At 39.5% G+C, this 15,171-nt stretch overlaps 1 protein-coding gene across 1 annotated transcript; it reads right to left on the reverse strand.

Moving 5' to 3' along the window:
* Nucleotides 1-9,934: 9,934 nt before the first annotated feature.
* On the reverse strand, nt 9,935-11,309 carry LOC103971339 (transcription factor MYB62). The gene is made up of 3 exons (XM_009385332.3): nt 11,106-11,309; nt 10,860-10,989; nt 9,935-10,769 (listed from the first exon to the last, which is right to left on the reverse strand). Exons 1-3 carry the CDS (start codon nt 11,248-11,250, stop codon nt 10,115-10,117), a joined length of 930 nt encoding a protein of 309 aa, XP_009383607.2. The 5' UTR covers nt 11,251-11,309; the 3' UTR covers nt 9,935-10,114.
* Nucleotides 11,310-15,171: the final 3,862 nt, after the last annotated feature.

Genomic DNA, 15,171 nt, shown 5'->3' on the forward strand with positions numbered 1-15,171 from the left:
CGCATCGTCCTCTCCTGCGGCCTATTGCCCAATCGGCCAGTTGACTCCGTAACTCCGATATCCTTGGCACAATAACCGCTCTTCTTGGCCCGATGCCCGAGTCCACGGCCCGAAGCCTTCTGTCGATACGTCGACCGATCCACCGGCCCGACATCCAATCTTCTGACATGTACCTCCGGTACAACATGATATTCCTGCTTTAATTGTCTCATCCTGATCAAAGCATCCTGCGTCACTCAAAACGCATATTAAATCATAAACATATATCAAGTAGTTTCATCATCAAAATACGAGATTCAACAATCTCCCCCTTTTTGATGATGACAACTACTTGGTGACGGAGTTAAACTTAACTCCCGGAGTTTAAACAAACTCCCCCTATCAATATGCCATATTGATAGAACCTTGAATTCAAACTGAATTCAAGTCATTGCAATATTCATCATGAATACTTGCAACACGTCAACATGAACATATGCATAAACTTATGCATCACATGTCATGTCATCAACATACTTCTCCCCCTTTGTCATCAACAAAAAGGAGAAGTACCACAATCAAGTGTTTGTAATATAAGTTTCAACTTATTGCATGGAAAACATATTATCAAGTTTTATCATCATGCAGTTTTGAAGCCAAAAAATTTAGCAAATGTTACATCATGCTTAGAATATTCAGGCTATCAAGTTTTAGATATGCAAGTTTTACAGCATACAAGATAGCACTTTTAGAACATGCAAGCTAGCAGTTTTGAGATGTTCAAGAAAGCAACTCTTGCTTCTTGAGATATGCAAATTTGTCAAGTTTTGCTAGATGTGCAAGTTAGCATTTTTGCCTCTTGAGATAGGCAAGATAGCACATATGCTTCTTTTGAGATAGCAACTTTTCGCTTCTCTTTAGACTACAAGCTAGCAATTTTTACGATATACAAGTTTCGCACTATACAGGCTAGCAAAAATTTCGAAAGCAAAATGCAAGATAACTTTCTTGTGTAGGCTCATGATTATTGCTTCTTATTGTAATGTGCAGGTTGCAAGTCTTGCTTCTTGAGATATTCAAGATAGTGATTTTCAAGAAGACAATTTTTGCTTCTTGAAATAAGCAAGTTAGCAATCAAGTTTTTGCATCTTCTTGACCTGTGCAAGCTAGCTATCTCCCCCTTTGTCATTGTCAAAAAGAAAGGAAGAATACAGTTTTGTAGTTCTTTTTCCTTTTACAACGATTTCAAAATCATGACAAAGGATGAATAATCAAGTTATGAATGTCAAGACAATTTTTCATCATGAATATTTTATCATTGCATTATCATAAGTTGAAGTATTACATGCATAATATCATATCATCATTCATAATTACATTAATGTTTCAATATAGCAATTTCTTCTCAAAATGTGTAACTTAGCACTCATCATGATTTACATCATATGCAATACATCACATCATAATTAGAAAGTACAAGTATTGCATGCATAATTGCAAATCATAAATGTTTCATATCATGATGGTATCAATTTTGTCAAATTATATCCTACCATGCATGATCAATAACTCCTCATTTGTATTTCATGCATTATTTCATTTCATCTCATAAGGAATATCAAGAAAAGTTATTGGATGAGGAGATAAATATTTTATGAATACACGGAATTGTATAAAAATCATATCATAAGTGTTTCGTGTATTCATATTATCACATGAAGCATATTATCATTTTTGAGATTCATAACATGAATAACGTTATTACTATTTCATCAAAATCAATTTCGAGATTCACACAATATCATGAAATCATTAATCTCGATAAGATGGGAAAAGCATTTTCTTTTTAAGTGATTCTTTTAACACATCATAAAAAACTCATTCATAATTCAAGTGATTTACAAGATATCATAAATGAATTTATCACTTGTATTTCATCAAAATCGAGAACTCTAGAGATAGAAAATGATTGAAGCATTTAACATGATTGAAGCATGTTTCATATTTAAAGTGTATCTTATGTCGTAAATACGAATCAAGCATTTGACAAATCTGAAATCATCCTCAAAATTACATTCAATAAATTCATGTATGACAAGCATAGATTTATTGAAAGATCAATAAGATAGAGGATTACATTTCAAGTGTTCATCAATTGTAGCATTTCATCATATGGTAAGATATCAATGCGTAAAATTACGATACAAGTTCTTAATATCTTAACGCATGATGCAAACATGGCATAATGCAAATTTGGCAATCATAGCATCAATTCATATATCTCTTGATGATGCAAGCATGGGATAATCATAGCATAGTGTTTATAGCATCAATTCATATATTTCTCCCCTTTTTTAAGTGTTTCATCTTAAGTGATCGATTTCATGTTAGCATGCCTTTTCATTTATGTCAAATGAAAACATGCATCAACGTTTAGGATCGTGAAATGAATTTCATCATAAAACCATCAATCACAAAAATCATCAAAATATACATTCTTGCTTCTCAAGCACATAAATAAGATTTAATCTCACTAGGTGTACAATCATTAGATTTCTATCTTGCATTAACATAAGACATGCAATTTTCATTATTATTTTCAAAATTACAAGCATGATCATATTTTTACATTTTAATTAAAAATATAATTTTCAAGAAAATTTAAAGAAAAAGAAAAATGCATCATGAAAAAATATCATGTAATTTCGAAGTAAATTAAAGGCATTTTGATTACCTCAGCGTCGAAAGGCGTAAAGGCGTAGTTTGCCACCTCGCCTTTGTTAATTTTCTCCTCGTCTTCAGAGGAGCTCGATTCATCCCAATTTTTGTTCTTCTTCTTACGTTCAAAGCAAGTAGTTCCGTTCTTTTTACTTTTTAATTTTTGTTTCATTTGTAGTTTAAGTTCACCATCACTTGAGCTTATGCTCGAGTGGTCTTCAAATGTTCTATGTCCCAAATCCTTCCTGTTCTTTGGAAGGTGGTTCTCAAGTTCTTCACGTGCATTGCACGTCATTTCATATGTGATCAATGAACCAATTAGTTCTTCAAGTGGAAATTGGTTCAAGTTTTTCGATTCTTGAATAGCAGTTACTTTTGAATCCCAAGTTTTAGAAAGTGAGCGCAAAACTTTGTTAACGAGTTCAAAATCCGAAAAGCTTTTACCAAGTGATTTTAAACCATTGACGACATCCGTAAAATGGGTGTACATGTCAACAACGGTTTCGCTTGGTTTCATATGAAAAAGCTCGAAATCATGCAGTAAAATATTAACTTTCGAGTCTTTGACTCTACTAGTTCCTTCGTGCGTGATTTCAAGAGCGCGCCAAATATCGAAAGCCGTTTCGCATAAAGAAACCCGATTGAACTCATTTTTGTCCAAAGCGCAAAATAAGGCATTCATAGCCTTTGCGTTTAAAGAAAAATACTTCTTCTCTAAATCCGACCATTCGTTCATCGGTTTAGAGGGAAGTTGAAAACCATTTTCAATGATATTCCATAAATCCAGATTTAGAGAAATCAACTCTCATTCGAGTTTAACAAATAAGTGTAGTCCAATCCGTTAAAGAACGGTGGACGAAAGACAGAAAAGCCCTCTTGAAGAGCCATTTCTCTCGGATGTAAATCCGAAATGAGAAATACCCCGCTCTGATACCAATTGTTAGGATCGAGAGCACTAAGAGGGGGGGGTGAATTAGTGCAGCGGATATCTTTTCAGCGATTAAAAACAAAAGCTGCGTTCGTTCGATAAAAATCAGTTTTGAAGCAAAAGCCGACTCAAAGATAACTTATGACTAAGTGCAGTTTACGTCTAAACGTAGTTTACGTCTAAACACAATTTACGTTTAAATGCAGTTTGCGTCTAAACGCAGTTTTACGTCTAAACGCAGATTTACGTCTAAACGCAGATTTACGTCTAAACGCAGATTTACGTCCAAACTCAGTTTACGTCTAAAACGCAGTTTTACGTTTAAACGTAGTTTACGTCTAAACGCAGTTTTACGTCTAAAACGCAGATTTACGTCTAAACGCAGATTTACGTCTAAACACAGATTTACGTCTAAACGCAGTTTGCGTCTAAGCGCAGTTTGCGTCTAAACACAGTTTGCGTCTAAACACAGTTTGCGTCTAAGCGCAGTTTACGTCTAAACGCAGTTTACGTCGAAACGCAGTTTGCGTCTAAACGCAGTTTGCGTCTGAGCGCAGTTTACGTCTAAACGCAGTTTGCGTCTAAACGCAGTTTGCGTCTAAAGGCAGATGACAGTTTGCAGTTCTAAATGAAATCAAGACGTAAACGTAAACTGCACAGAACCTTGTTCGTAAAAGCGCAGAAGACAGTTTGCAGTTGTAAATGAAATCAAGACGTGAACGTAAACTGCACATAACCTTGTCCGTAAAAAAAAGCGCAGAGAGCAGTAGCTATGTAGGAGGTTTACAGTAATGATAAAGTGCTCAAAATAAACGCAAACCAGAGATTTAGAGTGGTTCGGTCAGTCTTGACCTACTCCACTTTTGGCTTCCTCCACCGATGAGGTTACCGACGTCAACTAAAAGCCTTCCTTCAATAGGCGAAGGCCAACTACCCTCTTACAGATTCACTCCTTTTGACGGGCTTAGGAGACAACCCTTACAGATGTTTTCTCTCCTCTCTTTACAACTCAAACTTGAAGAACAGAACGAGGAGGAAAAACTAACAGTTTTGAGCTCTAAGAACCACTGAAAAGATCAAGATTTCGGGTAAGTTCTTACTCTTTTCAGTGCTGAATGGGTGGGGTATTTATAGGCCCCAACCCAATTCAAATTTGGAGCTCAAAACGATCAAATCCCGGAATTCCGGGATCAGGCGGTTGCACCTCTTGACTGGAGAGGTTGCACCGCCTGGCAGAGCTCGAAGACCGAGCTCAGGCGGTGCCACCTCTCTGTCAGGGAGGTTGCACCGCCCAGTCTTGCTCGAAGACTGAGCCCCAGGCGGTGCCACCTCCTGGCTGGGGCGGTTGCACCTCCCAGTCTCGCTGGGAGACATAGCCTGGGCGGTGCTACCTCCTGGCTGGGGCGGTGCCACCTCTTTCACTATTTCAGCTCACTTGGTTTGGCTCCAAACTTGGCCCAAACCAGTCCGAACTTGGGCCTAATTGGCCCCTACTTGGGTTATAGGATTAACACCTAATCCTAACCCTAATTAACGTGCTAACTATGATTTTAAAGACATTTTCTAAGCTATTACAAAGTCCGCAAGTCAAGACTTCTTTTGGCGAGCTTCCGGCAAACTTCCGGCGGTCTTCCGATGAACTCTCGAAAACCATTCTGCGGACTCCCGGCAAGCTCCTAGACTTTACGATTTGTTCTTAGCGAGTTCCAACGAGCTTCTTCGGCAAGCTCCGATCTTTCTCGGCGAGCTCCGCGAACTCCCAACGAACCTTCCGGCGAGCTTCCGAAAAACCCTTCGGCAAGCTCCCAACTCATTCTCGGCTAGTTCCGGTAGCATTCCCGACGAACCTTCGGACTTCCGTCGAACTCTCGAACTCGCAACAAATCCTTCGCGCTTGACTCCGACACTTTGTTTCGCTTTATGTCTTCATCGTTATCATAGTTAATCCTGCACAATTAAAACAAAACTTTGATCGAGACAATTAATCCTAAGCAATTAACCAAGTTGTCCGGCATGTCATTGGTCCCTCGACGCTTCGTCTGATTCTTCGGCGCATCGTCCTCTCCTGCGGCCTATTGCCCAATCGGCCAATTGACTCCGCAACTCCGATATCCTTGGCACAATAACCGCTCTTCTTGGCCCGATGCCCGAGTCCACGGCCCGAAGCCTTCTGTCGATACGTCGACCGATCCACCGGCCCGACGTCCAATCTTCTGACATGTTCCTCCGGTACAACATGATGTTCCTGCTTTAATTGTCTCATCCTGATTAAAGCATCCTGCGTCACTCAAAACGCATATTAAATCATAAACATATATCAAGTAGTTTCATCATCAAAATACGAGATTCAACACTTACATCATTCTCGTTAACATCTACACCTATTGGGTGAGATTTAGGAATGCTTCAGTGGAGTTGAGCAGGTGACTCGGTGTCACCTCTAGGTCATTTAATGGATGCTAGTATCGTGTCTACGTTTGTGCTGAGGCAGATGCATTCATGTGTGGAAAGGGAGGCTACTGTCCTCCCAAGTGAAAGTGTTGTGGGTCATGGGTAGGGTCTCCTCACTCAAGCATTCGTTAAGAGTTGATAAGCAAACATTCCTATAACATCAAAGCCTCTGTCTAATATTAAAAAAGATATCATTGATGTCTTGACTAGCACAATGTGATCCAAACCTGCATGTGTAGGATTGTCTGAGATGCTTTCAATGTGAAAATAATGAGCACCTAAAGTGCCACTTACACGAAGACCGAGATCAAAAGAGATTTTTCGACCTAATCCCTCAAACGTCCAAGTTAAAAACAAATAGTCTCTAGACGTCCATTTTCACTGTGTTAAAAAGATGAGCGTTTATACTAAGTTATAAAAGACAAGAAGAAAGCTTATGATTAACTTTTTAGTCATAAATGATAAAAAGAAAACTTATAATTATCTTTCTAGTTATAAATTGTGAGAAAGAAATTATGATTGCTTTTCTGATCATAAATGGTAAGAGAAAATTTTATCGTCTCCTCTTTCTTTGGGCACCACAAGGTGATGACATGTTTGGATGATTGATCAGTATACCCCTATCAACATGTTATCAGCATGTCATTTGAGGTGCTACACGGTTTAGTCAAATCAAATTAGACTGCCACTAGTGGCACCAAAATAAGCAAGCAAGAGTCAGCCATAGAACAATCAGGGTGGCTTCTGCAGCAATTTAAAACCATAAAGAAATCTTTCAGTCATCTTCTTCTCTCTGTCTTCACCAAGTAGCTAGGCAATGGCAAAGGAATTCTACTAGCTGAAGCAATGCAGCTGATCTTTACTGTCTTTTTCTCGATGGCAGTGTTGATCTTGAACATTTGGAAGCACTGCGAGAGAAGCTTGTCAAAGGATTTGAATCGGTCAAACTCAACCACCAAAAGCCTCTCGTCTTATCACCAAGACTTTTGGGAAGAACATCATTTCAACCTGCATCTAAATGTTCATCTTTCTTCCACCTATTAGCATGACAATATAACCTATGAGAGGCATGGCTTTGAATCCACTGCTCACAACAGTTGTCTCCCTATCCATTCATTTTCAGTCCTTTCTGCGTGCTACATATCTCAACCTCAGTTGGGTTACATTTGTCCTCTGCTTATTGAAGGTACAACTGCAATTTTGGAAGGACAAAGTGGATGCCAACCTTATGCTACTTGGCTGAAGTAGATTGGGTTGCATAGGAACAAAGAGTGGCAAAATAGGGTTGGTAGGCAAAGCTTCTTTTGTAACTTTTGTCTTCTACTCATTTCAGATCAACCCTAAATCCAATCCAGTCACATGCTCCCTAATCCCTAACCATCTTAACTTCAGCAGGGAAGACATCCACAGTTGTGTCTCAAGCATCATTAGGCATGCTTTTGTTTTTTGCATGGAAGAACAATTGGACTCTTCCATCTTGTCCAATTTATGCTGATCAATATTTGATTTGATTTGATTTGATGACCAACTTATCCCATCTTGTTAGAGTAGAAGATGAGGCAAAAGTAGTAGTTTTATCTGTGTAGGTTAGATATGGAAAAACCTGGATAAGATTCAATCTTTGGAGCTTGTTATCAATAGTTAAAAGTCTGACATTCTCCATATTTATCAGATGAGATTTTGAGCTTTTCTTAACAAGTGAGTCTAATACACCATCATCACCTTCTTTGTCTGATTCAAATGAAAATATAGTAGTAAATGCCAAAATCTAATTGAGGAAACTAAAGTGAACAAGACGAATACCTTAGCCACATGAATAGTTGATAACAGTGCACTCTTTGTATGATCTACTTAAAGAGTATTGGCTTAGTTGTCCCCCCCTGTGTGTAGTCTTATCACCAAGACTTTCTGTAGAAATGAAGACTGAACAAGAACTAACTTATCTGTCACTAATTGAAGTGTCAAAAAAAGCCTATAAGATCTATAACATATAAATCAATGACCAAAACTTTGCTAGAAAAAGAACCAATGAACAAGACAGGCAGGTTTGATAAGCAGAGCAAAATTCTCCCAACTTGAAAACAAGAGTGTAGTGTACTTAATCTGTTTACATAACCGTGCAGAGATTTGGACTTAATTTACAGCAGTCTCACACTGTTCACTGTTAATATAGGTAAGTTTATTTTCTAATAACATTAGGAATATAGTAAGTTATCTAGAGAACTATAAGGTCACTTTAAAAAAATGTTACACCTAATTAATATATCAGGACACATGAAAAATTAACCTAAAATTTATGTGTGTTATTAAGTGTATTTAGTTTGGAACTATAGACGAGGAATGTGTGAAGGCTTGTTATAAAGATTACATTTTATATTGAGTTGATCCACACTTAAACATAAATACATTCTCTCTCATCGAGGCTTCATTAAAATTTAGAGATACCTAAGGTATTTAAATATTTATAAAATAATTAAAATTTAATTATTAGGTTTTTTTATTTTTTAGAATTTTTTTCATATTTGAATTCCTTGACCTTATAATAACATTGTATTTAGGAATCTAATTGTAAGCTTCAGCATAAGACTGTGAGTTAGGGTATAGGGATAATAATGGCATGCATGAGTACACTAACCTAGGTGAACGTGGGTGGAGAATCTCTCCTGTTTCCCTACGCCTGTTGTAAATGGAGAAAACGCTGCATAAGAAGTGGCCTCTTCCGAGAGTTCAGTCTCTTCACGCGTCGCCTGTCATGCTTGGGTGATTTGATTGAGTGATGGTGTTTGTCCCCACGTACATCTCCCCGATAAGTCTATCTTCCTGACAAGTCTCTAAGTGGGATCTGTCCTTTTTTTTCTCCCTTCTTGCAAATTAAGGATCCGTGAAGCAGATTCTTGCAGAACATGACGACTTGGCAGTGACTCAGAGCTCGGCCTTCGTTTTCTGGATTGACAATCGCCGGCAACTGCGTCTCGGTCTTCGGAACCAAAAGCAGCGGCAGAAATGTTCGGCAGTTTTTTGGATTCTAACACTTGGACAACTCATTCATGGGAACATCCAAACGATATGCCTACATTTTCCAGATCACCCGATCGTAACACAAAAGATTGAGTCGTCACTGCAGCTACTTGTATCATTTCATCAAACACATCATTGGCTGGACTCAACCGAGTTCACGTAGACGTATCGCTTATGTAGGACGGGAATCAACTGAGTGGGACTCGAAGGATAGCAAGAACAGCTGTGGGCGATTCCAAGGGTTGAGTGGGATGCAGCAAAAGCTCTTCAGCCATCACACTGGGATAGGATGTTTCCAATCCAGCATGAAACCCTCGTCCAAACACCACACCCCTTTCTGTCTCCCATCACCAGTCCAGTTTGGTTGTGTCATGTCAGTCATGCCATCCAATCATGTAGAGACACTTCCTGAAGAGGAATTCCTAGGGTTTGCCAACTTGATTGGCTTTCTCGGTAGAAACCAAAGAACAAATCCACGGATACAGCCTGATGATGATGATGATGATGATGATGAAGAAGAAGAAGATAAGGCGAGGAGCTACTGTACATGATCCACTTCCAGCTAAAACCCCATGTCAGTTCGATTCCAAAAATGACCACATGCTGGTGTTGTGAATTCTACTAGTCAGTAAGTCCATCCATGCTTTTATATCACCCACAGCAATTTCCAGCAGCTTTCCAAAAAGAATCACTTTGAAGAGAAGGATAGTCTTCTTAAAGTCCTAAAGAGAACATATGCAGGCATCCAAAGTTACACCAACCAAGAACTCCAGTCAAGAAGTCCATCTATACCTTCCTATTTCCCACTTCATATCCCATCAGCTTTTTCGGCAAAAGATAGACACTCCGAAGAGAAGGATGAGCCTCATTCAATTTCTAAAGAAAACACATGCAGAAATCCAAGCTCATTACACTGACTTACATTAGTCCATCTGTGGGACTTTCGGCCCCCAAGACTTTGCAGTAACACTAGTTTACATGAATTCATGTTGTGGGACTTCGGGCCCTAAGACCTATCTGCTAAAGGAAACATGCTACCCCTTCCATGTAGCTTTTCAGCATAACATACAGTTCGTCCATGCTCCACAGGCTATCACCAATCTTGTTCATGCAGTACTCATTGTTAGCATCACAGGAACTGGATGCCGGGTAGCTAACAGCCGATGCTGTCACGGAGGCCAGGTCGCAGGCTTCTGAGCCATAGGCGTTGAACTCGATGGAACTGTTACCATGGAAGGGATTGAACTCGATGTCATTGAGCTGATTCGGTGGGTTCGGCGAGAACTCTGGCAAGTCCGGGAGTTGGGGGAGAACAGTACTACTAGGCAACCCAGGGGAGTTGCTCGGCCTGCAAAACTCTGCGCCTGAGAGCTCATACGAGCTAGGATTCTCAAACTGGCATTGCATGCCCGGTCGGAGAAGCTGCAGGAGAGGATCCTGCGGAGGCTGATCGGCCACCGCGGTGGCGGTCCCATGATGTGGAGTTTGCAGGGATCGAGGAGAGGCCGTCTTCTCTAGCAGTCTCGGCATCCAGTAGCATCGGATTGCATCCCGAAACATTGCGCTGTTAGCGTCGATCTTGAGCTGCCTTGCTTGCTTTTGCACCCGAGTCCTCCAGTAGTTCTTTATCTCGTTATCGGTTCTCCCTGGCAAAAACTGTGCGATCCGAGACCACCTACACGCACAAAACATTCAGGTAACACAACACCATGCATGGAACTTGTGGACTTGCACGAGATAGATGAGATGGATGAAAAACGAGTACCTGTTGCCCCACTTGGAGTGGAGTTCGAGGATCAGCAGCTGCTCTTCAGGGGAGAGGTTACCTCGCTTTATATCGGGCTTCAAGTAATTCAACCACCTCAAACGACAGCTCTTGCCGGTTCTCCTCAAACCTACATCATCAACAAAAGCTAAGAGATAGATTACGAAAGACCAATCCACGCAGAAGCTAGCCTTTACCGCAGTCGAGCGAGAGCTAGCCGAATAGCTAGATCAGATGGAGCATTACCCGAGCACCTGGCGAGGAGGTTCCAGCGACCTTCGCCATGACAAGCAACGTAGTGGGTGAGGAGAGTATCCTCCTCTAGCGTCCAAGGCCCTCTCCTTAGCTCCATGTCTTCGTCTTGGTTGGATGATCCCCCTTTACCAGACATCCTAGTTGCCACCCTCTTAAAAAGGCTCTCTATGGGGTTTGGGGGGGTAGAGAGAGAGAGAGCTAATCTTCCAAGCTTTATAGATGATCCCAAACAAGAGCCGTAGACTGCCAGTGATAAGACAGACTTGAAACAGCAGCACCCACTGGTGGCTCCGTTTTGTACCGACTTGGGGCAATCACAAAGGAATTCCGCTGCTCCCAGCCAAAACCTTTGTGCTTCCGCTTGAAGACGTATGAGGTGGCAAACCATGTTTCATGTGGACCGGTTCAGATTCATTCACTCTGGCTGCTTTGCCCTGGTGGCTTCCAGACTTGGTGTCTGCTCATGTTCTTTTGTGCATAAACGTGTTTCAAGACTCTCTTTTGGAAGGTGTGATACTGTTGAACTATATTTCTGCTATATATATACATATATGCTTCATTTAAACTGGAATGATGTCTGCATAAGACATAACCTCTTGCACAATTATGACCTGGCAAAATTCTTGAGGGTTAGCTCAAAGTTATTGCACAAAGAGAAGCCCTGAGAGGGTGGACTTGCGACAAAGAGATATGAAGCAACAGGAAGACTCTAAATATATACTTGCTATAAGGTAATTGTTAAATTTATCAGATCTAAGTGTCAAATGATTAAGAAATAACATTTATAAAATTTATGTCGTTCAAATCGAACCGTTGGGTATGTAGATTTAATAGAAAACGTAGAAAAAAATATTTTTATTTATAAATAATTAAGTATAGCTTATAAAATGAGGAATAATCATGTTGTGATATATGAAAATAATTTTATAGAACCTATGGGTGTTATAGTTAGAAGATGAGATAATTGTAAAACCAACTATGCTTTAAATAGACCTAAGAGTCTGATGATTAAGAAACAACATGCTTAAAATTTATATCATTTGAAATAGAACATTGAAGTATGCAAAGTTAACGAGAAATATAGGAGAAAATATTTTCATTATAAATAATGGGTATAGCTTCAATCGATGATAAGATGATGGAAAATAGTTTTGAGATGATATGAAAATATACTAATAGAACCTATATGTATTAGTGTTAGAAGAGATGAGATAATTGGCATTAGTGGTACGTGAGGATATAAAATAGAGATTTAAAAAGACTCTACTGGAAGCTATAAATAAAGGTTTGTATGTACTCTTAGCTAAACTAAATGGTGACAAAAGATCATTCCAAATAGTTGAAACATTATATCTTATTATTATTATTATTGTTACGGTTATTATATGATTTTTCAATTAGGTCTAATAGCAACTTGTCATATTTTTTTGCTGCTTGGTGTTATAGTAAACTACACTAATAGAAAACTAAACCAGACATGTTAAATAGGTAGTGCATGCATAGCACGATCCATGTGACTTCAAAACTGCTTCTCAATCATTTAATCTCTTGGTTTCCATCACAACCATCTTCATGGTTATATCTCAAATCAACTCACTTTGTTGGTGTGAATTGTACATTGTTAGAAAATATCTTCAACATTGCTATGAACATGTCCACTATATCTAGAAGGATTCATGTGGTGGTTCCAACATCACAATTTTATACATGCAATAAGTTTTCCATGGACCACAATTCCATTTGGCAGCCTAAAAAGCCTAAGCCTATGTCAATGGTTGCATTGGCATAATGATTACACACACCCTAAGCCTACAAGAAAGCATCATCTGTTAAAGAAGTTAATCGGTAAGACCAAGTTGGCTAATGTGATGTAGGCCTTTTAAGTCTCTTAGGCTTCCACTAGTCTGCTCTCTACTACATAGCTTCCAAATTCTTTCTTGTTTGCTTAAACCACTGGGTGTATGAAAGAGAAAGTGACATTGCATGCCGAGCATCATTTGGTTCGAATTACTGCATGTACTGACTAATTGTATAGCCTATGACAAAAAATTCTTATCTAATCACCTATGGTGTTTGCCACCTCGTTGTTATTCTCATCCTCAATATGCAAGTCTATGTTGTTTAATCAACACTTAGGTCATCTCAGATTATTCTGATGAGATGATGATTTAACAGAAGCTTGTCACACAGAATATACAGCAAGCAAAATATCAGCTTTTAATTTTTTGGGATGACATGCTCTGGTTGCCATGCCATTTATGGCTTGAGAGAGGGTTTTTTTTTTTTTTACTTGGTCATAAAAAAATAAAAAGTTAATATCCACCATCATGGTACATGATGTCTTTCCTAATCATTTATCATTGAGATACCTTCTTCGGTACACATAGCCTGACTCTTGTTCGATACCTTAGTAATTATCATTTATATTGAATCTCTATTAACTTGAACGTTGGGGGATCATGTGAGGTACCTCTCCTAAGTTGGCTGAGACCAGAATCTAAATCAAAAACATATGTTAAGGAAGCAAAATTAGAAACACGTGAAGTATCCTACTCGGGCTCGAAACAAAGGCGACACCATTCCAATGAGGATCAGGCTGGATCAGGACTAACACATTGGATTAACGAAACCTAAATCGAAACTAACACTATTGATCGCACTCGAATTTCTGAAAATATCTGTTTAATTACAGATCTAATAGTATCAGTTGGCAAAACAAGTATAATTATCTTTCTGTCTGTCTCAAAAGAAAATGTGGTTTCATTTTTTCGGATTTAGGAGAGTCGTATTATGCTCTCTCTATCCAATTTTCTCTTTATCACCACTGGAATTTGCATGATAAGTTTCCTTTGGAACGAATCTCCATTCCTAAGACCCTCCACGAGGGGTAGGAGTACTTCCTTTTGCTTCCTACTTCACCTGCTGCATTGCTGCGCCCATCCTGACAGTGATAAGCCATTGTAAAGGCAGTGTCAGATCATCTTATGCAAAAGATCCCAGTTGCAGACCATCAATCTGATGTGCTGTGAAACTTTTGTTTAAGCAGATTCATGGCTGGACATCCCAAGTTGACCTACAAATCAACAGTTGTCCTTTAAGACGTACACACGTGGCTGGTGATTGCTTGTTTGCTTGTTGCTGGCAGTCCAAGTTGGAACTATCAAGTGTCGTACTTTACCTTCTAAGTAACTTGGAAGGTGGAGAATGGGAAGCACTTGTAGCTGTCAAGTGGGTTAGTGGAAAAGCAGAGACACCTTGACAGATATGTATTGGGCCTACGGCTTTTGTTTTGATTATGCTGAGAATCAATGCCCGGTCATGCTTACTGCTCCTCTTGAGGTGGTGTTCATCCTCCAATCAATCGAATATTCAGCGTCATTTGTCACTCGATCGATGACTCCAAAGCATGAAAACGATCGGTTCAGTTCATCTTCCCCTCTCTTCTTCGGTCCTCTTTCGCTCAGTGCATTGCAGACTCTACCTCCTACATGCTTAGGTTAGATGGATCTATGAGGTAGATGATGACGACGACGACCGTGTTCATGAAAGTTGTTCTTGCCCCATGGTGTGTTCTCTGTGGCCTCTACATACCAGGCCGAATTGGAGCTCAGAGCTTGGAAGCATGATGAAGACCTGAACCAGCAAGTATGACAAGCTTGTCTCCTTGTGGAACGTTGAGTGCGTGCATCAGCTTCACACATCACTGCAGCTCATCTGTTTGATGAACCCGCTTCACAATGACCAGGTTAGGATGTTCTCCAGAGGCTTAGGAGGATTCTTAGAGCCATGCCATCTTGTTATGCATGACATTAAAGTAATGGATACATACATGGTGCATTATAGTTGGATCATCCGACCTATTTGATAGACTCTACCACCGCCCACGAGAAAAAGATCAGTTCCTTGTTCATCCTGATGTCTACTATAAACTGCTACTTTATCATGAAAACCGTGTTTTCATAAGAATGTTTGGTTGCAAGTTGGTGAATGTTGATCTCTATGGTGCTTGCAGCTTGTAACATGAAGTATTTTATTGTCCTCACATGCATGACATCAG

This window comes from Musa acuminata, chromosome BXJ3-11, assembly GCF_036884655.1.
Source record: "Musa acuminata AAA Group cultivar baxijiao chromosome BXJ3-11, Cavendish_Baxijiao_AAA, whole genome shotgun sequence".
NCBI classification, from domain to species: domain Eukaryota; kingdom Viridiplantae; phylum Streptophyta; class Magnoliopsida; order Zingiberales; family Musaceae; genus Musa; species Musa acuminata.

Excerpts from the sequence above, each read along its gene's own strand:
- LOC103971339 (XM_009385332.3), bottom strand. The coding sequence starts at position 11,250 with ATGTCTGGTAAAGGGGGATCATCCAACCAAGACGAAGACATGGAGCTA. Across the intron at positions 10,990-11,105 it reads CCTCCTCGCCAGGTGCTCGG|GTTTGAGGAGAACCGGCAAG; the intron begins GTAATGCTCCAT and ends TTGATGATGTAG. Across the intron at positions 10,770-10,859 it reads CACTCCAAGTGGGGCAACAG|GTGGTCTCGGATCGCACAGT; the intron begins GTACTCGTTTTT and ends TTGTGCGTGTAG.